The 27,769-nt window shown below is 36.0% G+C and overlaps 2 protein-coding genes across 3 annotated transcripts; both read left to right on the top strand.

Moving 5' to 3' along the window:
* The first annotated feature begins 135 nt into the window (after positions 1–135).
* On the top strand, positions 136–27,669 carry LOC136809247 (uncharacterized). Of its 2 annotated transcripts, none has more exons than XM_067065764.1 (33): positions 136–276; positions 877–909; positions 1,126–1,280; positions 3,946–4,194; positions 4,697–4,873; positions 5,237–5,376; positions 5,712–5,770; positions 5,974–6,214; positions 6,442–6,604; positions 6,972–7,067; positions 7,278–7,738; positions 7,900–8,003; positions 9,881–10,306; positions 10,627–10,822; positions 11,485–11,670; positions 11,936–12,002; positions 12,361–12,707; positions 13,023–13,536; positions 13,763–14,171; positions 14,450–14,679; positions 15,035–15,212; positions 15,467–17,564; positions 17,826–18,900; positions 19,058–20,176; positions 20,357–20,732; positions 21,115–21,326; positions 21,750–21,957; positions 22,562–22,793; positions 23,072–23,214; positions 23,693–24,005; positions 26,121–26,305; positions 26,856–27,149; positions 27,493–27,669. In XM_067065764.1, the coding sequence occupies exons 1-33, from the start codon at positions 231–233 to the stop codon at positions 27,504–27,506; spliced, it is 10,746 nt and encodes a 3,581-aa protein (XP_066921865.1). In that variant the 5' UTR covers positions 136–230; the 3' UTR covers positions 27,507–27,669. The 2 variants fall into 2 exon arrangements, with proteins under 2 accessions (XP_066921865.1, XP_066921867.1); XM_067065766.1 differs by having other exon boundaries at positions 14,453–14,679.
* Positions 2,140–3,241, top strand: LOC136809248 (microfibril-associated glycoprotein 4-like). The gene has a single exon (XM_067065767.1). The coding sequence runs from the start codon at positions 2,205–2,207 to the stop codon at positions 3,156–3,158; it is 954 nt and encodes a 317-aa protein (XP_066921868.1). The 5' UTR covers positions 2,140–2,204; the 3' UTR covers positions 3,159–3,241.
* Positions 27,670–27,769: the final 100 nt, after the last annotated feature.

Raw genomic sequence — 27,769 nt, forward strand, 5'->3', positions numbered from 1 at the left:
AATAAGAAATTGTTATTAGACAGAAATCGCCATGTTTTGAGTGAAAATTGCAAAATATTATTTTTGACCTATTTTTGTGACCAAAATACTTGCTTTTATATGCTGATAATGCAAAAGCTTGAATATCACTTTTTCTATTAGGTTACACGCTCTAAATATATAAATTGATTGCCCAGAAATATATTCGTGTTTAACGCGCGTTTAAAACGCAACAAGCAACGCAATAGACTATGGGGAAAGCTCTCACTTTGACGGTATTATTTCTTCTCTCTGCAGGTAAGAAAATGTCTTTGGTAACCTATCTTTCTAAATAAAACTACACACCTCCTCTTCTCACAGACCCACTGGGAACCCTTCACACGGGAAAAATTGGCCAAAATATCGTAGCCAGTGGAAAATTATACTCTAGTTTTTGTCCCCGCTTAAATTGATCAGATCAGCAAATCCTCACTGCAAAATATTGTGCTATTTTTTTCATCCCCACTGAATTTCCAGGCTAGAAAACAATCGAATTAAAATTCCCCAGGAGTTTTGGTCCGTTATTTTTATCCCCACTGGCTGATAAAATCCCACCGGGTCTGTGAGAGGAAGGTGTAACTACGTCTGGGGTGTACATCGCAACCCCACTAGGGTGGTTGGGCTTTTATATTAATGGGTACAACTCAAGGGAACTAAACTGCCCAAAATGTTAATCGATAGAAATCTAAGCTCTGTCGGCTGTTACATGGAGATTCAAGCAAGACTTGCACCTTCATAAGGAGTTGATATGGTTGTTGATAGTTTCTCTCTGCGATTAATTGATTTGCAGGTAGTTTGAGCGTTCGATTTTCACCTAAGATAAACATCATGATACAAAAGTTTCTTTTTGAATTTTAGGATTGGAAATCGAAGGAAGATCTGTCAAGTATGGTATGTCTTTTTCCTTAAATTACTTCTAAGCGTACCTGGTTTGGGGGCCTGGTTTGTACCATTTCAACTCCAACGATATTATGTTAAGTTTACAATAGACTACTAAAGCCAGCCGTCTATTATATCTTGAAAACGAAAGATAGGCTTCATATCGTGATCCTAGATCTCCAATCGATTTGATTGTTCTCTTTGAAATACAAGATTGTATTCTTTCAGGAAACTTCCAGTTCCAGGAGAACAGATTGGACGTCTTTTCATACCATGGTGTCATTGAGAATGGTATCCAAGGCACCACCGACAATGTCACCAAACTTAAAATTAACGCCCTTGTAGAGATTGCTAATTCGAAAAATTATCAGTTCGTGCTCAAGGTAATATATTAATACGTCTGCGTGTCAATCCTTCGAGCTTTTTGACGCTTTTTTTAATGTAACATCCTATCAACCAAAACCTAAGAACAAATCGAGGACAATCCCAAATTCAGATTTTAGAATTGGCTAAGTAAATTTTATTTTAAGCACTTCTGCGAATATTAGATAAAGAAAGTAAGCATGTTGATTAAATCGGAGAACAATCGTGCCAAAAGTCACTGGTTCTAAAGGGTATTGATTGTGTTGCGTTGTCACCAATTATTATTTCCCATCCTCTATCCGATTTCTTAACCATACTAAATTTGATCTCGGGCTATGGGTTTCTCTTTAACTTGGTCATTGTGATAACAATGTCTTAGGTTTTAAAATAATTTATCTGGTGAATGATATGAGAAAGTAAATCAAACAAACTTTATGATATTTGACGAAATTTTCACTCTATATAAAATTTTACCATGATATTGGTAAATATGTTTCGACATCAGAGGTCATTTGATTTTCTCTTGTGATACAAAATGAAAGAAATGCTATTCTAGGTGAATTTACACAAATTTGAGTATTTAGTAGACACAAATAAACCTGTAACAATACGCGTAGGCTGATGTAAACAACATACTTAGTTGTCCCAATAGTGATTATTTTTAAATTTTTCGAAGAAATGATCTTCAACAACAGATTTCAAATTTCGAAATTGTTTACTACACTTTTAAGAAGTGTGGGAACGACTTTGGTTGCAAAATCCAGCCTTTCTTTATTTAAAATAAAACTCCGACCCATTCTTCTAAAGTCTAAAATAAGAAGAATAAACCAGACAAAAAACATTGTCAGTACTTTCAGTGACTTTTTATGATAATAATGACACGCTTCTTTATTTGGTGAATCTGGCCTGGGTACTAGATTAAGATCCCTTTAACACTGGTATTTATGCAAGACCATGAAAAATTCTTCCATCACTTCAAGATGAATATGAAGTTGTTAACTCTGCTTGTGGCTTTACTGCCAGTACTAGTGGCAACAAACGACACAACTCAAATGAAAGCACAAATCCAAGCCTTGACAACATTGGTTAGTCAACAAGGATCACTGATTCAAAAGCTTGTGAAGAAAGACAGAACAAGGGATGGATATTGTCAATTCAAAGTGAATCCATGTGGTGATTGTATGTGTTTTGAAGATTTGAGGATGGTTGAGAAATACTACTGTGATTGTCGTGAAAAACCAATTCGTCGTGATTGCAAGGAGCATTATGATCAAGGAGAGCGTACCAATGGTATATATCGTATCAACAAGAACCTCAAGATTCTCATGATTCAAGTTTTCTGTGATCAAACAACTGATGGTGGAGGCTGGACTGTTGTTCAGAGACGTGTCGACGGCTCGGAGAATTTCCTCCGAAACTGGGCAGAATACAGAGTAGGATTTGGGCTTCTCCACAGAGAGCATTTTCTAGGGAACCGTAACATTTATCTGCTGACAGCCCAAGCTTACTGGAAAGGATCGGAACTCCGTGTTGATATGGTATCAAAAAGTTCTTCATCTAGACTGTGGGCCAAATATTCAAGCTTCGAAGTTAATAACGAGGCTAGTGGATTTGAGCTTCACGTGTCAGGCTACAGTGGGAATGCATTAGATCGTTTGACGTACCATAACGGCATGAAATTCACCACATATGATAAGGAGCATGATAATTGGTCTGGTGGCAACTGTGCTATTCGTAATGCAGGAGGCTGGTGGTACGACGATTGTGCGACTGCAAATTTGAATGGAAATTACGATCAGTTTCAATCCATTGCACAATCGTGTTCTTCTGATTGCAGTTCTGTATTTTGGCGACCTTATCATTTGAAATATTCTGAGATGAAAATCCGACGGGTTTAATCATCAACTACACCAAAAACGGATGACATTTGGTTATAATTAACATTACTTTTATTTTATTTGGCAACGCGGTGGCGTTTTATTGGGATTTAAGGAAATTTTATTGGATAAATATTTGAAATTTCAAAATATGTATTTCATTAGCTATTTCATTAGGAGCTATTTTATTGGCTATATATTTTATAGGGAAAGTATAAACTTAAAGAGGAAGAACAATTAAAATGTGTATCTTTTGTGTAATTTCTTTTTATAGCCTTTAGTTTGGGGACGCATTTTACACGTTACTTGAAAATACTTCATAGCGTTACGAACCAAGAATTTTTTCATAGGAATCAGCACAAAGCTCAAATTTTAAAAGTATACTTTAAAAAACTTTACAGTTTTGGGCAAAATTTGAGCTTTGTGCTGATTCCTATGAAAAAAGCCTACCTTGCTCAATTTTTTTCTTCGGTTAAAATTTTTCAATTTTTCGGTTTGTTATATTTCTACCTCTTTCATTCCACACTCCACTTTATCACATGTTTGATAGACAATACTGCGAGGAAAAAAACATATTTGACACAAGCAAGAAACTTGCATTGGTCATTGTTGAAAGAAATTTCCTTCCTCTTCGTTAAAAATTTAAGAACCACTAAGAAAAGGCTCAAAATGTTCAAAATTCTTGAGAATCACTCGATCAATGTAATTCTTATATAAAAAAAACTGTGTACTTGTAAAGCCCCCTCAGTTTCAGTAGAATATTTTGTAAGTGAATACTGAAAGAAAAAGTACCCTTCGTCTCTTGCAGCTATCCGATGTCAAGTTTTTTGAATCGCTTGGTAGTGACAGCAACTACATTGAGCTTCCCAAAAATGATTTCGCATTACGCTTGGAAAAACATAGTTTGAAATTTGAAATGGGTAACGGAGGTATCAAGAAGATTACACCGTCAACAAGGTCAACACAATCTGACGTATTGAATGTTCAACGTGGTATTCTGAGTATGCTTCAAGTTCGTCAAGTAAACGAAAAGAATCCCGAGGATCTTCGCATTGAGGTATAAAAATTTTAAGCAAATTCGTACCCTGTCCCTTTGTTCACTTTTTTTAAATTCTGATAGCGCTCGTGAAATTGTATGTAAAATAAAAAAGTGATGCAAGTGGCTCTGGGTACGAGATTTTTGAGAGAGAGAGAGTCTACTATAATCCAGTGCGGGCGTCTTTTCTGACGCTCAAGGCTCAGTTCTTTAAATGATGTTCATTGTCTCACATGGACTCCGTCAACGGAAGGTTAGGGGGTTTTGTCACTCGCTTTTATGCCATGAAAACCATATTGAAAACATTCAGTTATGTTTTTGCTTAGTTCTTTCGAAATCTGTGATTCAACAAATTTGTCACCTACTTGGTCCATCATGTCAATTTAGTCCAATGTTTTGCCCATGAATGTCTACGAGCTGACCCAGTGTGATAATTTCTTTAAGCTAGAGAATTCCAAAATGGAAGCCTTTCTTGTTTTGCTTACAAGACAACTTCATTTTTCTAAACATTATTCATCCATAGGACGATGTTTCTGGTTCTTGTGAGACGGCTTACATCCATATCACTAAACCAGACCAAAAGAATAAGTACAACTTGATCGAGAAAGTTAAAGACCTGTCTACATGTGCAGATCATCATAACATTCGATCAACGATCGATGGGAACTCGTACAGTAATGATGGTGAAGATGAATCGAAAGTAAGATTTTTACGTATCAACGTATACCGTATTACTTCGAATTTTTTGATTTTCCGGATTGAAAGCAAAATACTTAAAATATATGCCATGTACTCGAACTTTTTTTTACTTGGTGAAGATTGCACCCCCGGGGGGGACACACAAGGTAAATGACCTACCATACGTGTTGCCCTTAAATGTACTTTTTCCAAAGCTTCCCAAAGTGCACTGTAAGGTTCGAAGTGATCAAAGATGAGAAAAATGCACTCTAAGGGTGTTAAACTTGGAAAATGTGACCATATTATGCTTGAAAATGGTCAAATATTTTCAAGAAAATTTTCTCTATTTTGTAAGGGTCCAATTTCCGTTTCTATCAATTTATAGGGCTCAGTTTATGATTCCGAATTCAAATGTATGTACAAATTCAACCTTGATGGAAGTGGTTTACACAAAGTCCATTGCAAGGAGAAATTCTTAGCAAGAGCTTTTTCTTCTAACCAAGCTGGTGCTTATGTATTTACAAGGTAAGTTTTTTTTCAGAACATTGATGTTACTAGATGACATTATTTGAACGTAAAACTCTCCTTTAAAGCACAGGTCTTACTCATATATGGATACATATTGATAGCAGCAACATTTTAGACTCTACATACAAGTTCTTTATCAAGTATTTTCTCCGAGTTGGAAGATTATCAATCTCGTACCCAGATCCTTTTGCATCACTTTTTGATTTGACTGACTGATGGTCATGTTACAATTGTATATCTTTCGTGAGCTCTATTAGAATCATAAGAAAGTGAACCAAGGAACTGAGTTCGAGTTTGAAAGGCTATTTATCATCCGATATTTTTTCCCGTAGCACCAAACTGAAAAGGATATCTTCAACTGAATTATCAACAATACCGTCGCCATACACAGGTAAATTTGTAAATTGTAAATTCTAAATTGAATTTATACTGAAACAACAAAGAATAATTCATACCTTTTGTCAAAATTCTTATAAAAAAATACGCTTTACTTAAGAAGGCTGAAATAATTCACAACATGCAAAGGAGGCATCCATGAAGCGCGCCGCTTTAATCAATTAATAAAGGTCAATAATCTTTCTTGATTTGTTTCAGATTTTTATACCACCTCTATCAAATTCGATCACTCGCCACCAGTTGATAAAACGACCAGTGGTTCAAATTACCGCCAGAAAACAATCAATCTTCTCAACGAGCTAGCTACTGATGAATTCTATGAAAGTAAACCGAATTCGGCTGAACGATTCTTTGACTTGGTGATTTCTTTCCGACATTTAAAAGTTGCTGACATCAACACTATCATCGGTTCAGTGGATTTAAAAAAAGAAGAAGTAAGGTAAGAACACCCCTGTATCTGTGGTTTTTACAAATTCTTAGACCAGTGGGATATAACAGGGGTGGTGAATGCCAAAAGGGAATGGAAAGTATTCTGGTTTCCATGGATGCTGATGAGGCTGAAATTCCTGAATTCAAATGGCTTGGTTTGAGTTCCGTATCGCCAATATTTCTAACTTTGGCTAAACTAAATCTTTTATCGACTAAGAGTTTACATTTTCTTTCCAGAACATTTTTGTTCGATGCGTTGGCTCAATGTGGTACTGCAACATGTTTACAAGTCTTGTTCAAAACAATGGATCAATCTGGCATGGAAAAGGAAGCCATGAAGTTTCTCCCTTTCCTCGCGTTCATCAAAGATCCCAACCCAGAAGTTATTGGCCTGCTCAATGTAAGACCAAATTTTCAGAAGAATTGTGAAGATTAAAATTATAGTCTCTGAAAATCACTAAATGAATAATAGTCCTAGACTGAAGCAGAATTTGTGACAACAGTTTTATGCGATTTGGTAACGATAAATAGTGCCAGCTTTGTGGTGGTGAATTAATTACACCGAACTCAAACTCGAAACCAGTCTCTTAGATCACTTTTTTATGATTTTGATAGCACTCACGATTGTATCAAGTGCATCAGCAAAATCAAATTGTGCGATTTGCCTAGGAACGAGATTGCACCAAAGTTGGTCGCGTTGGTCGGAACACCAGATAGCTATTATTTTCACCCTTCAATTTTCATTTCTGTTATGTATTTGTTGTTAGGGTTTGCACCAGAAGACTCAGCATCCATCTCTGATATTGTTGATTACAACATTGAGTTATCGCATGTGCAAAAATCACCAAGGAAGCTGTTCTGATGTAAGTTTAGTTTGTGTGATAAACTTCGAACTACTTTTCCTACCAGTCAAAGAATAATAAACTAGTATCACAAACCAGTTTGAACCCTCTACACAGGTAAAATTGTGGAAGACACCCTGCAATATTGCTCTCATACCACTCACCTACCTCTTCTCGAGTGGCAATTTGTAAAATCTAAAACAAACCTCGATTGTTTATCCTTCTTCATAGACTGGTCGTATTGGTCAAACGATGAAAGACACTGAAAATTCTCTTCTTTCAATGCTTGGGAATGATTGTCAAACCTCGAATCCGATGGATCAACATAAGATTCTATACGCTTTAAAAGGTATTGGAAACCTTGGTCAACCTGCTAAAGCAATCCCATTGATTATGGACTGTGTACAGAATGCTAAACATGTCAATATGTCAATTGCTGCTATTCAAGCTATGAGAAAGATGTCATTATCCACAGATGTCCAGTACGAACTGATGGAGATGTTAGCTGACCAAAACAGCGATTTGGAGAAACGGTTGCAAGTATTTCTCCTATTGATGTCAAGACCTTCCAAAGAACATGTCATTCTTGCCAGAGATATTGCCAATGATGAGAAAGATTCAACACAACTTCGTTCATTCATGAACTCATATTTGAGAAGTGTTGTCGGCAACAAAGCACCTGCTCATATCAGGTAAGGTAGATCTGTCTAATAATTTGTATTGATATCTTAAACCAGAAAATCGAATCGTTTGAATATGAAAGAAAAAGATACGTACACTAAAACTTCGGTCAAACTCGACGCTTTTTGATCATACAATCATGTCAATGAGGTCATACAATTTCTACTTTCAGGATATCCAAATTGATCAAGGAAGTTTTAGAAGAATATCCATTAGACGACTTCGATCCTTCACCATCACGGTATTCAAAAGCTTTCCTCCATTCTGCAAGTTTCAGTAAGTACAAATGTTTACTTTAGATTTGGATACAAACGGTTTGAATTTGTTTCGTCTTGCTAGTCTTTTCCAAAAGATCTTTTTATTTTGTTGGACCTACCGGGAGGTCCTTTAATTTGACCGTTGTCCGTTCGTCTGTTACAAGCTTTTCTCGGGATTGGCTCATTAGTTTTTTTTTATTTTTTGCACACTGCCTGAAAAGTGACGGAGCCCGATTTTTGAAAAGAAATTTTGGGGGGCGAATTTGGGCAAAAAACTACCTAAAAATAAGGTTTTTTGGACTTTGTGCAAAATTGCTTCATTAGTTTTTGGCAGAAAGATAGAGTGCAAGGTACCCTAAAATGTGGCTGAAGTAATTTTTCTCGGAAAATTTTTTTCGTCGTCAAATACGGATTTTCGCAAATTTGGGCCAAAAACTACCTAAAAATAAGGTTTTTTGGACTTGGTGCAAAATTGCTTCATTAGTTTTTCCTGATTTTTGGCAGAAAGATAGAGTGCAAGGTACCCTAAAATGTGGCTGAAGTAATTTTTCTCGGAAAATTTTTTTTCGTCGTAAAATACGGTTTTTCGTTTTTTTGGGGAAATTCCCTTTTACCATTTTCCTGTTAGCAGCTTTTCTCGGGATTGGCTCATTAGTTTTTTTTAATTTTTTGCACAATGATACAAAATAGCAATGCCTAAAAAGTGATGGAGCCCGATTTTTGAAAAAAGATTTGGGGGCGGGGGGGGCAAATTTGGGCCAAAAACTACCTAAAAATAAGGTTTTTTGGACTTTGTGCAAAATTGCTTCATTAGTTTTTCCTGATTTTTGGCAGAAAGATAGAGTGCAAGGTACCCTAAAATGTGGCTGAAGTTAGTTTTCTCGGAAAATTTTTTTTGGCCGTAAAAATCGGTTTTTCTTATTTGGGGAAATTCCCTTATGTCATTTTTAGGGAAAAAGAGCGTTTCTGGCGATTGGATCGATATTTTTTTCTGATTTTTTGTACTGATGTAATATGGTAATATTTAAAATCTGATGAAGTCCGATTTTCAAAAAATAATTTTTTGGGGCAAATTTGGGCCAAAATGTGCCTAAAAATGGGATTTTCTGGACTTTGTGTGAAATTGCTTCATTAGTTTTTTCAAATTTTTTGGACAAAGATAAAAGGCAAGGTTCTCTAAAACACGACTGAAGCTTTTTTTTCCGGAAAATTTTCTTTGGCCGTAAAACTCGGATTTTCTTATTTGGGGAAATTCCCTTATGTCATTTTTAGGGAAAAAGAACATTTCTCGCGATTGGATCGATATTCTTTTCTGATTTTTTGCACTTTGATGTAAAATGGTAATTTTTGAAATCTGATGAAACCCGATTTTCAAAAAAAAAATTTTTGGGGGCAAATTTTGGCCAAAATGTGCCTAAAAATGGGGTTTTCTGGACTTTGTGAAATTGCTTCATTAGTTTTTTCAATTTTTTGGACAAAGATAAAAGGCAAGTATCTCTGAAATGTAACTCAAGCTGTTTTTTCCGGAAAAAATTTCTTGGCCGTAAAAATAGAATTTTCTTATTTGGGGAAACTCCCTTTTGTCATATTTAGGGAAAATGAGCATTTCTCGAGATTGGCTTGGTGTTTTTTTCTTATTTTTTGCATAGTGCTATAAAATGGTAATATTTAATTTCTGATGGAGCCTGATTTTCGAAAAAATAATTTTTTGAGCAAATTTGGGCAGAAAAGTGCCTATATTAAAGCTGCTCATTACACTTTCTTACTCTCTTACTATTTGTCCTATTTTTATCTGATTTTGATCACCAGGTAGGTCCATTCAGCATGTTGCTTATTAATCTTAAAAGTATCTTTAAATTGCTTCAAAAATTTTTATATCATCATTGTGTTCCATAGTGAATATGGCAGCTACCGTGAACGGAATGACGTTCTTTCATCCAGAGAGTTTCGTACCACGCTCATTCAGCTTGAACATGACAACACATTTATTCGGCTTCTCTGTCAATGCTTTCGAAGTCAACGCAAGAATGGAAGGCTTAGAACGTTTGATCGGAAAATACATGAATAATGATGGTTATTTTAGTACTAACTACTTGAAAAAAGTGTTCCAGATACCAACACGACAAAGACGGAGCACAGAAACAGATGATTATAAGACGATCGATGAGCAAGTCAATATGAAGCAATCTTCACCACAAGCCTTGGTCTCTTTCAAGATGTTTGGCAATGAGATCCAAGCGCTGACTTTGGATGATTTACCGTTTTTGAATGGCAAGATGGACAATGTGAATATCATCCATGATCTTTATGAGATGACTAAAGGTGCGTGTTGTTATTCCACTCTATTTTATCTTTACAAGGATGTCATACTTTCGACTTAATCAGAATACTGTATTTGCTGTCAGCATGCTTTTGCCGAGTGTAAATGATTCTCGACGACTTTTGAAGTTCAGTAAAAATTGTATAATGTACACTCACTATTCTGAGCTTCTATTATTCGAATGTCTCTGTATAGAACCAATCAGGTTTCCTGTTCAAGTTTTTTTAGAATTTTTGAGGAACTCTTCCTGGTCGGGGCTTGGAAAATCAAGATCTGATACAGTATTGGAGACCATGTTTTTTATTCATCTTCAATATCTCAGGTAAAAGGAAAGTGTTAAAGCATAATATGTTAGTAATGGAAATTTCACACATGGTACCCACAATGCTCGGCATGCCAATGAAAATTGCTTTGAATGGATCAGCTGTCATTACTGTTGATATGAATGGGAAAGTGGACACCAAAAACCTCATTTTTGGTCCCAAAGCTGTTACCATCAGTGGAAATTTGAAACCAAGGTAACGAGTTATTTCCTTTCGTATATTTTTTGCTAGTTTATATGATAAATATTTTAGCTTTATGCAGGAATCCTTTTGTAAATATCGAGTAGATTATACATAGAATGCAACCCCCCCCGTGAGTTTAGGGGGGGGGGCTCAATCAATTTTTGATTGATTGGGGCTGTATTTTTCAAAAAATACTGGGGGCTAGCTTGCTAGGGGGCTGAGTGTTGTGTAATAGAACTGGGGGCAGAGCTAATAGGTTGAAGATATTTTAAATTATGTTAAAAATATATGCTGTGGGGAAGGTTTTATCCCACTTGAGAAAATTTTTTGCCTGCCGCGCAATAAATTTATCGAGAATTTGCAAGCAAAATTTCTTTGATATTTTGCTTTGTGAGGGTGGGGGCTATGTTTCTAGAATTTAGCCGGGGACTATTTTCCTTAGGCCCCTCTGAAAAATGCTGGGGGTTGGACCCCTCTGCACACTATGTTATATGACTGCGCTGCAGTTAATGCAGATCTTGGGCTGGCTACGCGAGTGCTTCCTCTCAATGAGAGCCTAATTAGGAAATCAGTTGGAGACAATCTATACTATATTTGCCTGACGAAGCAGTTAAACTATTTCTCTTAATTTTTCATCGTGATTATTTTTAAATAATTTCAACCTTATTCCATAGTGTTTCACTTCATGCGTCTGGTAAGTTGAGCGTCGAATGTTACGGAGTGAGTGAGATCGGAACATCTTTTCTTGGTAACGTTCATTTTGGAAAGAATTTTCAAGGGAAAGTACATTACGAAGAAGGAAAAGAAATCATCTCTGAACTAAAAGCCGATGATCAGATTACAGACCTCCTGAATATCAGGTAAAAAGATAAATAATCTTAGAAAAAAATATTATCTTTTCAACGAGGTATTATTTCTAATTATATCTCCTCTCCTGTAAGAGCAATGTATCAAAATGTGCGGGCATTTTTTGAAACAGACTTTAGCAGGCAGCCTTACTTATGCACAATAGACAAACTTTATAATCGGTTGAAGAGTCTTCTCTGCTCTTCAATTTTATTAAAAAGAGCTTCACGTTAAATGTCAAACATGGTTCGATCACATTAAAATACCTTTCATTTTTAGTTACAATATTTTCCACGAGAGCAGCTTAAAAAAGGAACAGGTTCGAGGCATTGAAAAACGTGCAAAGGTAAACTTATTCAATTTTCTTTCAAAATGTTTTCTGTCTTCAAAATAACTTTCAAAGTGATATTAAAGGGGTCCTTTTTTTAATAAGAGTGATATCGTTTGCTTACTCATAAATTTTAATTCACAAGCTTTTACACATTGGATTGACACGAATGTGGAGCAAGATTGGTCAGAAAGAGAAAAAGAAAAACGTTTTTTGCTTATATCAACATGATATAACAATAGGTAGACACTGTCCTGGCATGAAATATGTGTCTGGTATGAAACAGGAACACGTATGAAAAAAATAAAACCTTTAATATTAGCAGGATATCCTTCCTCTTTATCGAAGCTTAAATATTTCATGACTTCAACTTTAGGGCTACTTGTGCAGTAACAACATTTTCGACACCACTTCATTCATGGGTTGTGATATCTGCATCCAAGCTAGTTTCCCGAATGCTTTTTACAACGGAACAGCTCCGTATTTCCCACTGACCGGTCCATTCAGCGTTGGTGTCCGGAACTACCCGAAAGATCCGAAACTTACCAAATACGTCCTACACATCAAGAAGGAGGATAGGATTTATACAGTTTCGATTGGAACACCGGGTGCAACATTGGAAAGAAAATATTCGTTGAGTGTAGGATTGACCAGAAATAACGAGGGTGGTCTTGTTGGTTTCACTATTGGTGAAAATAGACGTGGTGTCTTGTTTGATTACGTGTAAGTTCAATGCATTCAATATTTTAATTTCTTGGTCACATGTTGTTAGTAGAGCAATATATATTTATCTTAGATCATAAAGTATCAATTATGAGCAAGATTATGATCGGTCAGAATTGGGTCGTCTAGATAACAGGTATCTATATCTAATTTGTTACGAAAAGTAACTAAAACTCATCTGCTATAAGTCTAACTCGGTTCAGCTATTCTTTCGTTGTAACAACATAAAAACAATTCTTAATCCACTATCCCGTTTTAATAGTAGCAGCAACAATTCATTTATCCACTCGCTGACTTTCTTATTCCCTTCAACAGGTACGACGAGGAGACAAACGAAGTCCGTTCAACCTTATCATCCAATTTCACAAAATCACCAATCAAATTGTACACAGAATTCATCAACCGGACAGACCCGACAACACTCAATCGACACGTGGGCACCAGATGGCGATTCACACATGAAAAAGTTCACATTCAACATGATTTGTTCTATAAAAACACTTATGAGTACTGGGCTCTAGGATCAAAACTCGAATATGCAAAAGGGCAGACAGCTACTATCGATTTAAAGATACAATATGAACCACAAGTCTTCGATTTGGTTATATCTCATCCATCGACTGATACTAAACTCCTTGCCAAAGGAAAACCAATGTTACCAAAGCTTGAAGGAGAATTGAACGTAACACATGCTGGACAATCGATGTTCGATGTATACGGTATGGTAGATATCTCTAAGTATGAATTCGTTGGTACGGTCACTAGTAAGCCAGAAGAAGCACAGATCAATGCGAAAGCCAAACTAGATCCCGCTGGTAAACGGTTCAAGGTATTAACATTTTATGGATTTTTCTGAAGATTTTTTTTCCTTCCAGAGAACGCTTCCCCTTTTTTAGACCCCTACCAAGTAAAAACTTTGAAACTTATTTTGTTCTAGAATTAAGTTGTAAAGATTTATTAGAGCTCTGGAACCTTAAGGGTCGGTTGTTAGAAGTTTGGCCTGCATATTTCCTGACATTCTATAGATCTATTCATCAAATCACATCTTTCTTTAGCTCGTATCTAACTTCAATGGAATACCATTGAACGTCGAATCTAAGCTAACATCAGCAGATTCCATCCATACTCTCACAAACGATATGGTAGTCGGTGAAGACAAACCAAGACTTGTCTTCAACTGGGATAGAAATAGTTTGAATACAAGTTTCGATATCCCTGGTAAAGTAGATTCTTACTGGAGAAACACATTCTACCGAGAGGATGCCATCATTGCAATCACCAGCCTTTTAAGCACCAAGAAAGGAGAAGAATCAATCATTAAGTATACATTGGAAAATACACCGGATTTCTCTGAAGCTTGCTCCAGATTTGAAGTGCCCAAGTATGGTTCTTTTGGGAACTGTCTCAATGTCTACACCAGTAAAACAAAACAAGGCTTTGCTTACAAACAATTATCTCCAAAAGGTATCTAAAATTTTCACATTTCTAGTAATCATAACAGAAGTTGTTCGACTTTTTAATCTACTGTCTCAGAAGCAGCCGGAAGCCCTTTCCGCTGGAAAGCTGGTCAAAAAGCCGTCCCTAGTATAATGCCGTCCCTAGTATAATTTGAAATTTTTACTAAACACTCTGGGAAAGACATTGTGTTTTTATTTCAAGAATCCCTAAGTCGTACTGAATTGAAGACGCTACCAATTGGAATTTACGTTTAGAGGCTTTTTGAAATCAATTTTTTTCTTCAGCAGATCAATGGGCAACTCCATTTTCATTCATTCGGACGGACAACGCAAATGGCATGACAAATATCAAAGGCAATTTTATGGACTACATCAACGTCTTTTACAGACGAAACAAACGTGAATTATCGATGAACCTGAAGGCTCCTTACGTTACCATGAACACACACATGAATGGCGGAAATTCGTTGAACGCTTCTCTCACATTTTCTAACGGAACATCTTCCAATATACTGGTGCGTGTCTTCTCACTTTTCACCTGTCCGTTTCAGTTTTGTATTACAAGGAATTCTATACAGGTTCAGGGGAATCTAGGAAATAAAAAATCTAGGAGGAGGAGGAGGAGGAGGTCACAATCTGGGCTAAAGTTCCACAAAGTATATCTTAAGAACGCAAGTCAAAATGTGCTATATGTTGAGGAGTGGGTTCAGAGATATACTTTGAGGAGACGAGTTTCAGGGATTTAAACCGGAACGAATCCGGGGTCAGCCCCTAAAAAAATGATGGAATATGATTCCCTTAGTCTCTCGATACAATTAATTCGGTTTTTGTATTGAATTAGAAATCTTTTAATTCAAAATCTTGGCACAGGGCTTCAATTATGATTTGGACGATCAACCAGACGAAAAAACACAATCATTCCAACTTTCAATGAATTCGGTTGGAAGGATGTTGATGAGATCGTCGTTCAATCCCAAACAATCGTATGGAGATTCATTTTTAAACACAGTGAAAATCATGGATCCTAGTGACAAACCTAAATACACACGTAAGTAACTTTCTCTGCAGACTTCGAAGATACCTTTCCAGTGTGAAGTGTTCCTTTTGATACTTCAACAATCGAATAACAGTACTTTCAAGTATACTCTCTAACATGACCTTCTTCTAAAAACGTTATTCGCTCCTTCAAAGCCTTCTAAAATTCCTTCAGAGAGGTTGAAAAAATAATTTTTTTCGGCACACAAACAATTTTGAAATTTATGTAGCTGTTTTGAAAATTTTAAATATTGTTCTTTGTTTTAGTCATCTTGAAACAAAAGAACTCAGCAGGCGCACCTAAGGGCATTGAAAACCAAGACTACACTATCGTCGAATTCAACGGTCCTTCGATCCATTCTTTCAAAACAAACATGAAAAACAAAATGACCATACAAGGTTCAAAGCGCAAGGAGACCAATAATGATATTGTTGGGACAATCCGTATGGCAATGTTTGATCCGTGGAGTAACACCATTGCTCCATTGGAGGATACTTTATCTCTGGTTATGAAACCAAACGGTAAAATGTCTTTGAAGCTTCACAATTCCAATACCATGAAACAGTATAGCGGTGCTGGTAAACAGATGGCCATGCAGTATATTGGTATGATGGCTCAAAAAGCGTTTGGCAATGTTCTTGGCTTTGATAATACAATGGTGCAGAAACTTGCCAGAGTTATGAAGACAGCTATGATCAGTTATTTCTCAACTACTGAATGCAATGGTGACCAGGTTTATGAGAGATTCATTAAAGGTGAATTTGAAAAACAAGATTTGATGGAGTTACTATCAGCTTTGGTGAAATTTCCAACAAGCGATGCTTTTAAAAAGATTCTCAAAGACAATAAAATGATCATTGATGAAACCATGCTGGCAGCTTTTAAGAAGAATCAAGATAAGAAAGTTTTGGACATCGTTGGAGGTGTCATCAATGATATCCAAACGTCACCAGAGATGAACACTAAAAATTTGAAACAGTTTGTTCAAGTCTTGGGTAATGATAAATCATTCAATATCTTCGAAGAAGAATTCTTTTCTTTCCTACAGCAATTGTTCAATGAAATCAACAGAATTATGAATAGTAAAACCGAAGTTGATTTCAACAACCTAGATCTTTCTTTTGTCACCAAACATCTTCCAGTAAAATCGAGAGATCAAGTGAAGAACACTTTGAAAAGTATTTTCGAAGTTTTGAAAACCTGGAAATATAATGTAGAAAAAACACCTCAAGAAAACTTCTTGCACCTTATGGACGAGTTTGAAAAAGTCAAAGCTTTTGATCCACTACAACTCGACTTTGTTAATATCCTTGCCAAAAGTATTATCGAACGAAGTCGTTTACCCAAAACAATCGAAGACATTTTGAAACAATTCTTGAAGACACTAGACCATGCAGAACTTGCTCGAAAAGTCTCCAAATTTACTTTACAATCCTTCAAAGTTCCAGCACCTCACAAATCATACATTGACCAGCTGTTAAACGCCAAGAACCTCGATGAGTATCTCCACACTTTAGCCAACACCATTTACCAGAAAGGGCGTATCTCCGACCAACAGAAAACAATGCTTAAAAAGTTTTTGGATACTCGTGATAAAACTATCATGATTACCAATATTAAAGAGATGTTACGAAGCAAATACAAAGTCAGTGAAACAGGACTTGATCTGTTGGAAACACTGATCACCGATGGAAACCTGAATTCGTTCAAAGATCTTCCCTCGCTGTATTCTGTTAATTTCTTCCCAAAATTAGCACGAAAGCTACTTGAGAAAATGAAGAATCTAGATTTATCAGCTTTCCTTGGTAAACTGAATTCGCTCATCAAAGACCAAGATGTTAAAAATGCTTTACAAGCAGTCATTGATAACAAACACAATTTGAACGAGATTCCAGCAAATCTGTTGAAACTCGTTTTGAAGAAGGGTGGTGGTGATTCTCCTTTAAGTGAAATGGACCAAAAGATCTTGAAAGAAGTAAATGATATTTCTATCAAATTCTTATCCATCGCGCTTGGTAATGAACGCAGCCCTGGTAAAGTTCTCAAAAATTTGATTATCAATTATTATGGGCAAGTGTATTCCACAGCTGAGAAAGCCTTACCTAAATCATTAAAACCCGTTTTGAAGAAAATGAACAGCGAGATAATCCCTGTTTTGCAACAAATTGATACCAAGAACCTTGAGGATGATGCAACAACCACCTTGTTTGACCTGGTAGACACACTCTCGAAAGCGATCGCTCAATTTGTTGATACGAATTTTGAAAAGTTTATGAAGGAGGATTTTGTCAACGGAATCAAAGAACTGATGCAAAGAATCCATACGGAAGATGGTAAAATGACTTTATGGGATATCCAGATGAAGTAAGTATCACTTTTCTTTATTTCTTTGGTTATTCGTTATATCATCATACCATATGTCACTCTCACCATTTTTCAGTTTCAAATCCATCAGAACTGGTTATTTTGGAGTTGAAAACAAAAGAATCTATATTTTCATTGAATTTTGATAGAATTTTTTATCCACAAGGACTGAAAAGGTTACAATAGAGCCAATGAGAGGGGTGTTCCTTCTTTCATAGGCTCGGCGTTCAACATTTGTTAATCTATTGATGTTTTATTTAGATACTTCAAGAGAATTGATGAACAATTTTCATTCTTGATTCGTCTTCTCGGCCAATTCTCCAACTCTGAAAAGAATTATTTTGCTGAACAGTTCACTTTAAAAGATGGCAAAATATTGTATTACAAGATCTATCAATCCATCTGGAAAGGTAAAGTCGCCAACAAACAGAATCTAAAACAATTGGCTGCGTTATTCGAAGGGTTAGAACAAAACGCATTAATGCAACTATCTGAATTGACTGGCAATTACTCTATGTACGTGTCCATCAACAAGTTAGCTGAGTTCATCAAAGGTTTAGATGAAGGTGAAGAGATAACATCCATCTTAGAGAGTATTAAGGAGGAACCTGACCTTCTGTTCAGCAATTACACCAGAGCTGTTATCTCCATCATCAATAAAGAGCATACACCAGGATCAATCATCAATCAGGTCTTGCATTTCACCAAAGGGCTCTTATTCGGTGAGAATTTCATGTCAGCTATCATAGCTTTGAATGATGGACAATCAAATGCACTTGCATTTGATGCTATTCACCAGCAGCTTAAAGAACTATTGATAGCGATCGGACATACTAAAATTCGAGATGAAGTCACCATAAATCAACAATTGGACAAATATTTGCCAGTGATGCGTCAACGACTTGACAGAATGTTCAAGAATTACAAACAAGGAACAGAGATGTATCTTGGTTATCTGACCAAAGCTAAGAAGATTATCCAGCATGGCTTTGATGTCGCCGAGAAAAGTTTGAGAGATGCTACAGAAAAAGAAGACAGCTTTGACTCCATGCTCCTCGATTTCCTTGTTCCTAGCTTAGACGCTATCAACCCTCTTCTCCGACGTTATATCCCAAAGCAGAACAATAGTGAAGAGGTTAGAGCACAGATCAAAGCTATGTGTAGCATTAATTTTACCTCCCCACCATTCCAGTGCATCTTTGGGGAGTTTATTGACAGTATGAACAATGCAAAAAAAGACCAGACATTCGTGGATCGGTTACTGGAAGAATCAGAGAACGTGGTGATTGAAATTGTTGATAAACTAGTCAATGATAAGACGAATGAAATGCAACAGGTAATTCTTTTCTTTTCCTATTGAGACAAAGTTTCCAGAGTTCTATTTTCATCAATGACCTACCGTTACATCAGATTCCTACTGCTTAATATTGTAAGCCGGTCATTTGTTATCGAATCGGAGCTAGTAATTGATTTCACAATTGTTTTCTTTTCAGTTGAAAGTTTTCATTGATGATATCCGTGACTCTGCCAGCACAAAACAAGACAACCTTCTTCAAAAGATGGTTTTCCGCTCCTCAAAATCTCTAGAACAATTCCTTCGCAAGACACCTGAATATGAACAACTCTATTACGCCTTGATCACCCGAGGTATCAATATCACTGATTCAAAAGGCATTTTTAACATGTTCGTTGCTGGCCCTTTGAACAAGATGACGTTTTCTACAAGTACAAAGAAATTGGAGAATGCAGCTCGTGTGTATCTCCCAATGGCTGTGAGGGAAACGTCTCGAATGCTACAGAATGCTTCTACGCAAGTTCTGTACGGAATTGATGAGGTGAAGATGTCACTCGCCAAGAACGAATTTGTTACAGATCCCATTGGATTTATATTGTCTTTCCCTGAGAAAGTTTTATTAGATATTAGTCGAAATAACTTAAAAGAGAAGAAGGCTTTAATGGCGGTTTTCAAAAAGTTTGAAACAAATGTTAAGGAACTTCATCAAAAAGTTTTGAAAGAAGTTGGGCCTTATTCTGGGAAACTGAACAAAGTCTCTGAGAAATTACTTCAGCTTTACCGAGAAGAATTATCAAAGCTTTTGGATCCTGTCTTGAAGACTTTGGATTCTGTTGATGTTAAAATGGAGAAGGATTTAGCTGACTACATGATCACATCAACCGGGAAACAACCCTTCAAGTCACGTCTCGTGACATTGACAAAGAAGACTCGAGAATTGCGAACAAAATATGTTCAAATACAAAAAAAGTATGTATCAGAATTGAAAAACAAGATTCGTGAGGTCCTTAAGAATGACAAAGCTTTTGAAACTTTCAAAAATGATAAAATATTGAAGACAGTGTTTGCATCGATTGATCGTAAAATGTTATCCAAAGTCCTCAAAACCTTGAATCAAGACATCGAAGCTATCTTGTCAAATGCTTTTTACCCACAACTCCAAATTCTTGCTGCATCACTCGATAAGACTGTTTGCACTATCAAGAAAAACCTTAGCCATTACTACACTATTGACGTCAAAGGACAGACGTTGACTTGGGAAATGCCAGGCATGTACCAAAGATATGAACAGATGATGGAGCAATACAACCAAATGTCTGTAAGTAGTCTTGATTGTTGATACCATAGTGGATGCTTTTAAACTTCCGCTACGTAACATCGTAAAGGTTTTACAGTTATTTCTCAGCATTAAGTGATGTTTGAATTTTATAGCTGTTGGTTGATCTTAGAGACGCAAGAACTTGCACAATCACTTAAATTTTCTCAATTTACTTTTAAGACGAGAGTGAAAAGTCTGATTCCGAAGGAAATCAACCAAAACAACATACCAACACTTCAAATGATGGAATCTCTAACCACCCAATACATTGAATCATATCCAAGACAATACATCTCAAGAATCCGAAATTCTGCAAAGAACCATAATACTCAATTGGTCAAATCTAAAGCGATGTTCGGACAAATTGCTGGTACTTCACCAGATCAAGTCTTCGAGCAAATGATGACGAAATATCAAGAAGAACTGACCAGATTATCAACTTTGGCAAACAAGGCTTTACAGTTCACTCCTCCTGATGATTTGGAGACTCCCGTGTTTAGGTTTCTTGGTTTGAAAACGGTCGAATCGAAAGATAATATCTTCCAACCTATCTCACGTGAGTTTTATAAACAAAAAATAATTGTAGAAACAAAAATTTCAACTCTTCTTCAATGCTTTCAAAAATGGTCTCATTATTGGCCCAACAGCTTTCTTACTCCCCAATGATGGCCACTAACTGAAAGGATTAGAAAAGAAGACAAAACATTCATACTTTCCTACCCAACCTGTATTTTATGAATATTTATTCAGTATTTGTGATCTGATCCTAATGACATTGGTCTACACTACTCATCACAAATTTTTTTTACTTTTGCCAAAATGTCTTAGAACCATGGAGCTAGAACTGAGAGATATGAAACTCTGGAAAGTTGATTTAACTTTTTATTCCTGACATGAAGAGATGATAGATTTTATCCTTGTCTATTGATCATTTTTAGGGACTGCTTATCTTTTCGAGAAAAGTCTCGTCACTTTTGATGGCAAAGCTATTTATCTCCCTAAAGAAGTGCTTGGACGTTACAAGGATTGCAAGTATTTATTGACACGTGACTTTCAATGGAAGAATTTCACTGTTTATCTCCATAAGGCTAAATTTGTTGTGGAGATGAAGGATGGTCGAGTAGAGATTGATCGCATGAATGGAAATAAGGTAAGTAAGCTTTATATCTTGCTTGGAAGAATTTTACCTAGAGGATAGTTTTATCGCTTACTTAAAAGAATACCGAAAAAACGAATTTGAGCTCGGAGATTCGTTCCATATGTAATTGCCTTTCTTACGAAATTTGTGTATTTTGTCCAACTCAATCTATACTGTAGGACGTTTAATAATTCATCTTTGCTAACTTTTAGCTACCCTCTAAATTATATCTAAATGGCTCTCATCTTCAGAAAAAATTAGACTGGAATATTGCTTTGCAGAATATGTATATGTTAATGGTTAAAAATCCATGATAATTTCCAAATTCTGCTTGAAAACGATGGTATTTTTATGTGAGTTTTGCTTGATTATAAGTAAGAATCTTGTAAACACTATTTCAAAACTCCAACAAATTATTGATTCATTGTTTTACAGGTCGAAGTTTTCGTCAACCAACCATCAATCTATTCAACTGAAAAACGCCATGAAGAATTCCCAATTCAGTTGGCCTTTTCATCTGTTCTCAAAGTTCAACCCAATGTTCTGATGATCGATAGTCTTGTTGGTTTTCAGGTGTATTGTAGGCTGGACGTTTTTGCATGTAATGTGACTGTCTCGGGCTATTACCATAACAAGACTTTGGGTAAGGATACATTAAAGAGCTTATGATCGTACTCTATTCGTTAGATCTCAGGTTTATAGCTTCACAGCACATTCTATGCGCATTTTCTGCTTGATAGAAAAATTCCCGTACGGAGACCTCTACGATGAAGTATGATTTATAAATAGCAACACTTCTCTCATCGTCTCCCCTCTCTCACCAACACTTCATTGATGCGGTCGGTTTGAAAAATCTCGAATGAGAAAAGACAATGACAACAGATCCTCTAATTGAAAAATGCCGTAGATACTAAGTATAATCTGAAATTAGCCGTAGATACTAAGTCTGTGACAAAACTGGTCGAGGACGACGGTAATTCAGCACTTTCGCCGTCCTCGATTTTGCAGATCAAAACTGGTGGTTATTCCAAATCGCTTCAGTCACCCCACCGTTCCACTGTTCTCAAAAGTACAAATATATAAACTCGCTCTTGTATGTTTGTTTTAAGGTACTTTGAAGCCATTGGTGTATGGTTTAGTGCAAGGTTGAGTATTGAGAACTCTTAGACTGCAAGCCTGCAACTCAATTCATATTCTTTTTTGTGAAACCTCGCTTTAATCAAAGTTTCTTACGTTTCAATTTTCAGGCTTATTCGGAACAAACAATGTTGAAAATTCAGACGATTTGCGCATGCCCCGTGGAGGTATCGCATCTGGTATCCTTGAATTCATTAATGCATACGAGTTGCGTCGTCACAAAAAATGTGCCATTATGGATATCGCTGAAGTTTTACCGGCTGCCGAAGATACTAAAGGGAAATGTTCGCTGTTTGGTAGTGATAATAGAAACGGGAATGATGTATCTATTACCAGAAAATTGTAAGTTTTTGGTCAATTTCAAAATATACAGACAATTGAGTGCTGGATGTTAGTGAATTCGACAGAAATTTAAATACAATCAGTTTAATTTTTTACGTCATAAAACAGAGCGTATTGAATTTTCTTGGGATTATGCTCAAATTTTTGTTACACTTTCTCGGGACCTAACCGGTATTTTTAAACCTCGGCTTTTTTACCATTTCATCTGGTCAACTCACCTTCAAAAGTTATCCGTCCGTCTTTAGTTTTAATTACACCTTCTTATCTCTTGTTAACAGAGCCGATTTTTCTACACGACGATCAGCATTCGGAGATGTTTGCAAGAACGAACCTAGCAACCCTCTCGTCCACCAAGCCTTCACTGATAGCATTCACAAAGAATTTGGTCTCCTCAATGATATGTTATTATCACCAACTTTTGGTAAGAATCTTTTTCGTTGACACTTTCAAGGTAAACACAATTGGGTACAGTGAAGTCTTGAACGTTCGAGTTATGGAGATTCGAGTTATAGGGACTTTTCTGTATGGGTCATTTCACGGTCGAAATGCTTTATGGGTCTGATTGCGCACTGGGCTCATAAATTTAGACCAACAAAAAATCGTTATAAGAGCACGGTGGTCATGATTACCCATAATTCCTTTTAAAAAACTAAAAAAGTTCGAGCTAAAAAAATTGAATTGGTAGAATTTCAATACTTACTTAGTGCTGTGTTACATTGTATTTTAAGAAGTGATAGGGTGAAAAGGATTCTTGATTGAAAAAGACCTATCAAGAGAAGGTTCCAGAGAACCGTATCCTACACAGCTGAATTCATACCGACAAGCATTGATTGCTTAAAAAAACTTTGATTTATACATAATGAGACTTCACACAACTTAAACTTTTATCTTTCTATTAGACACATGTTCTTTGAATACTCGCAACATACGTTACACATCCACAAAGAACCACAAAAGAACGCAAATCGTAATCTTACTCAAACTTATACCAAGCATGAAAAAAGTCAAATCACACCTGAAAAGAATCGTGAGAAGAATTCAAAGTGATTTAAAAGAAACCGATATCCAATTCTCAATCGTGGGCTATGGTGGTAAAGGTGTAAGGTTCCATCCACACTTGCAGACAGGAAATGGTCAAGTTTTCACTGATGTAGATGGAGCTTTAACTGCGATCAATTTGATTCCTTTCACTGGAGAAGAAGTCAGTGACAGGTATGTAGGAATTCATCATATCATCAACTTTTTACCATATCTCTTCTTTAGCTATTGACCTTGAGAATGTGTCGTTTCGTTATGTTTATAAGCTAAAAATGAACCGTATATTTTGATAACAGTTAGCATGCGGTTTAAGCATTAAACAAGAAGCCCGTTAGGCGTGAAGGCCCAGCAAAAGCGAAATTTACGCGATTTTCGCGAATTTCGAGATTTCCAAAAATTCCAAAAAATGTTTAACAAGATTTCAGGAAAGGGATGTCCAAAGGATTTAAAATTTTACTGCGTCGAGCAAAATAAAATGAAAAATAAGTCGACAAGGATAATTCTCCCTTTCTTCATTTCTTAGAACAGGGAAGTGAAAAAATAAACGAAACATAATGTACAGTAGTCAATCAAAAATAAATTGAATGTTGAAAGCTCGAAACTTTCTACCCGAAGGTAAACAATCAAATTCAAAATATCATTAAATTCAACTTCCATAAGAAACAACATCATTGCATGAAAAAAGTTATAATCTTGTTCAAATTTACACATGAGCTGCATTTTAGTCTACATTTACCATGTCCATATTCCATTTAAAATTAGTATTTATAATAATTCTGTGTCGAGTTTGAAAAATCAAACCGCCAATTTGTAAAACACAACAGATCCAGAAACAACCATATTCACATGTAGCATCATGGAAAAAGTTCCAATCTTGTTCAAATTTACACATGAGCTGCAGTTTAGTCTCCATTGCCATATTCCATTTAATCGGTATTTGAAATAATTCTGTGTCGAGTTTGAAAAATCAAGCCACCAATTCGTTGAACGAGACAGATCTAGAAATATATAACCATTTTCACACGTAGCATCATGGAAAAAGTTCCAATCTTGTTCAAATTTACACATGAGCTGCAGTTTAGTCTCCATTGCCATATTCCATTTAATCGGTATTTGAAATAATTCTGTGTCGAGTTTGAAAAATCAAGCCACCAATTCGTTGAACGAGACAGATCTAGAAATATATAACCATTTTCACACGTAGCATCATGGAAAAAGTTCCAATCTTGCTCAAACTTACACATGAGCTGCATCTTAGTCTCCATTGCCATATTCCATTTAATCGGTATTTGAAATAATTCCGTGTCGAGTTTGAAAAATCAAGCCACCAATTCGTTAAACGAGACAGATCTAGAAATATATAACCATTTTCACACGTAGCATCATGTAAAAAGTTCCAATCTTGTTCAAATTTACACATGAGCTGCATTTTAGTCTCCATTGCCATATTCCATTTAATCGGTATTTGAAATAATTCCGTGTTGAGTTTGAAAAATCAAGCCACCAATTCGTTAAACGAGACAGATCTAGAAATAACCATTTTCACACGTAGTATCATTGAAAAAGTTCCAATCTTGCTATAATTTACACATGAACTCCATTTAAGTGTTCATCAGCAAATTCCAGAATCAAGTCTTTTTGAAAACAAGAAACTAAAAGTGAAAGTCAGAAATTGATTTAAAGTATAGAATTTTCACTCAGAAAGCTTTATGGAAACTATAACATATGACAGAATGTTGAAAAAGTTTACAAAGAAAAATCACTACAAAGTTTCTTTGGTTTGAAAGTCTCTTGACCACTAAAGCAAAGAAAATGTTCAAGAAAGTAAGAATCAACACATGAAATCAATCTCCTCGCTTTAACCGCCATCTTGTATCTGTTTTGTCTTGAAAACGAACGTTTGTTGTTTAAGGAGCGCGAAATCAGAAAATATATCTTTTTTAGCCAGTACCCGACTTTCGCAAGCTTTTCCCTCTCCAGACGGCAAAAAGTGTGTTACTGGTATAAAGCGCCGTTTCTACCAAAACGGACACACAGAAGGAAACACGGAAAAAAAATAGTGACACTCTCTTTAAAGGCCCACTCGCTAGCGCTGGGCCAAAAAATGGTTTTGCGCAAGTTGCTGCTGAAGTAAGCTATGTAATAACGCCTAGCTTGAAAATAGACTTGACTTATGTTAGTGAGTTGGAAGTTAGTCGAAGAAAGATTGAAAATGATTTTTAGGTATAAAGTAAGTGGGACGCGATCAGTAGTAGGCTTTTTTTTAACTAAACAAGTCCATTTTTATAGGCTTGGATTGCGTGCTCTCAAATATGCATCTCAAATCGATTACCAACCAGGATCCAAGATTTTCTTGTTGTTTGACAACGATGCGACCTTTACAAACTCACTACGTGAAATGATTGACGTGAGTGGTCAGTTATTGTCACGTGGTATCATCTTGAACACTGTCAATGCGTATGATATGAGGAGAGGTATGTTGTTTGATTCTTAAAGGAATTACAAAAGCAGCAATTTCTCTGAAAGTTACCTTGTGGTATTTTTGAATGAAAGCGGTCTTCAAAACCGTCATATTCGGAACGGAGAATCATTTTGACCCTTATTCATGATATGCACTATTGCAATGTCTGAGATTACATCACGGACCCAATAGCTGATTGGTTTTAAGTGACGTTAAAATTGGTCAATACATCACTTTCAACCAATCAGCTGTTTGGTCCGTGGAAGACAATGCAATGGTGCATATCATGAATAAAGCTTGTTTTGTTTGGTGTGCTTCTGCTTGTCTCTGAATCCAGTCTTAGATAACGAAGACTTGTCTTGTGTGTAAAATCCATATGTGATTTACTTTTTCCATCGACATTACACTAAAACTCGTAATGTATGATTATGAGACACTGGCAACCCTGAGTATCCTGAATTTTTATCATGCATATTTCGCCGACTAACCATAATATCAAAAAACCACTACAATATGAAAAAAAACACTTAACACTCTCCATTTTAAATTTTATCTACCTGAAGACATCATTGGTAAAGACAGCTATGGACGACGCTACTACGTTCGTGAGCCTCTTGGACGAGATTCACCACGAACAAGATTCCCAAAACAAGACGATTACATTCCACTGGTCAAGCAATCAAGAGGAGCCGTGTTCACACTCAAAGCTTTCTTGAATGGTAACTCTAAATGGAGTAAAGCTTTGCCGTTTTCTGTCAGTAAAGTCATTTCACTTCAAAGTAAAACTGACCAACATCAATGCAAAGAGTGCGCATGCGCTAAGTGTAAAGATGTCAACAATCAACAATGTGAAATGAGTGAGTATTTTTTTATAATCTAATCTTTTTAGCCTGATAAAAGTAGCCTTAGAAATCAATCTATTGGGTAATCAATCTCTTACCCAGAACCACTTGAACGTTTTTTTGATTTTACGGATAGACATAACATGATGGTGAGCGTTATCAGAATCATGAAAAAGCGAACTAAGGGACTGGGTTTGAGTTTAGCGGGTAATAAGAATTTCAGCCAATAAACGCTAAGCACAAAGGTTACCTTTTGTGTTATTGGGCTTCTTCAGTCAGTTTCAAACCAAATTCGTACGCAAACTTTAAGGATTGTTGAAATGCACGAGAAAATATTTATGCTTTTTTTACTTTTCAGAATTTATGCAATAATTATAATTGCTGAAGAGCTCCGGAGACTTGTGATCAAAATTTTATTAATTCAAGATTATTATTGCCATCGGATATCTTATGTTAATTTTGTATAATTTCTTTTGTATTTTTTTTTCTAACCTGTAATTCTTGATATTTTGAAGAAAAAAAGCACGTAAAATATAACGTAAATCTTAAAGTTTTGTTATACTCATTCGGAAAATTAACCGTTAACCATTTTTACATTGATTCAAATTGGTGTATTCTAACAAAATTTACAGGTG

Source organism: Clytia hemisphaerica, unplaced genomic scaffold (genome assembly GCF_902728285.1).
Source record: "Clytia hemisphaerica strain Z4C2 unplaced genomic scaffold, Clytia hemisphaerica genome assembly, whole genome shotgun sequence".
Taxonomy (NCBI): Eukaryota; Metazoa; Cnidaria; class Hydrozoa; order Leptothecata; family Clytiidae; genus Clytia; species Clytia hemisphaerica.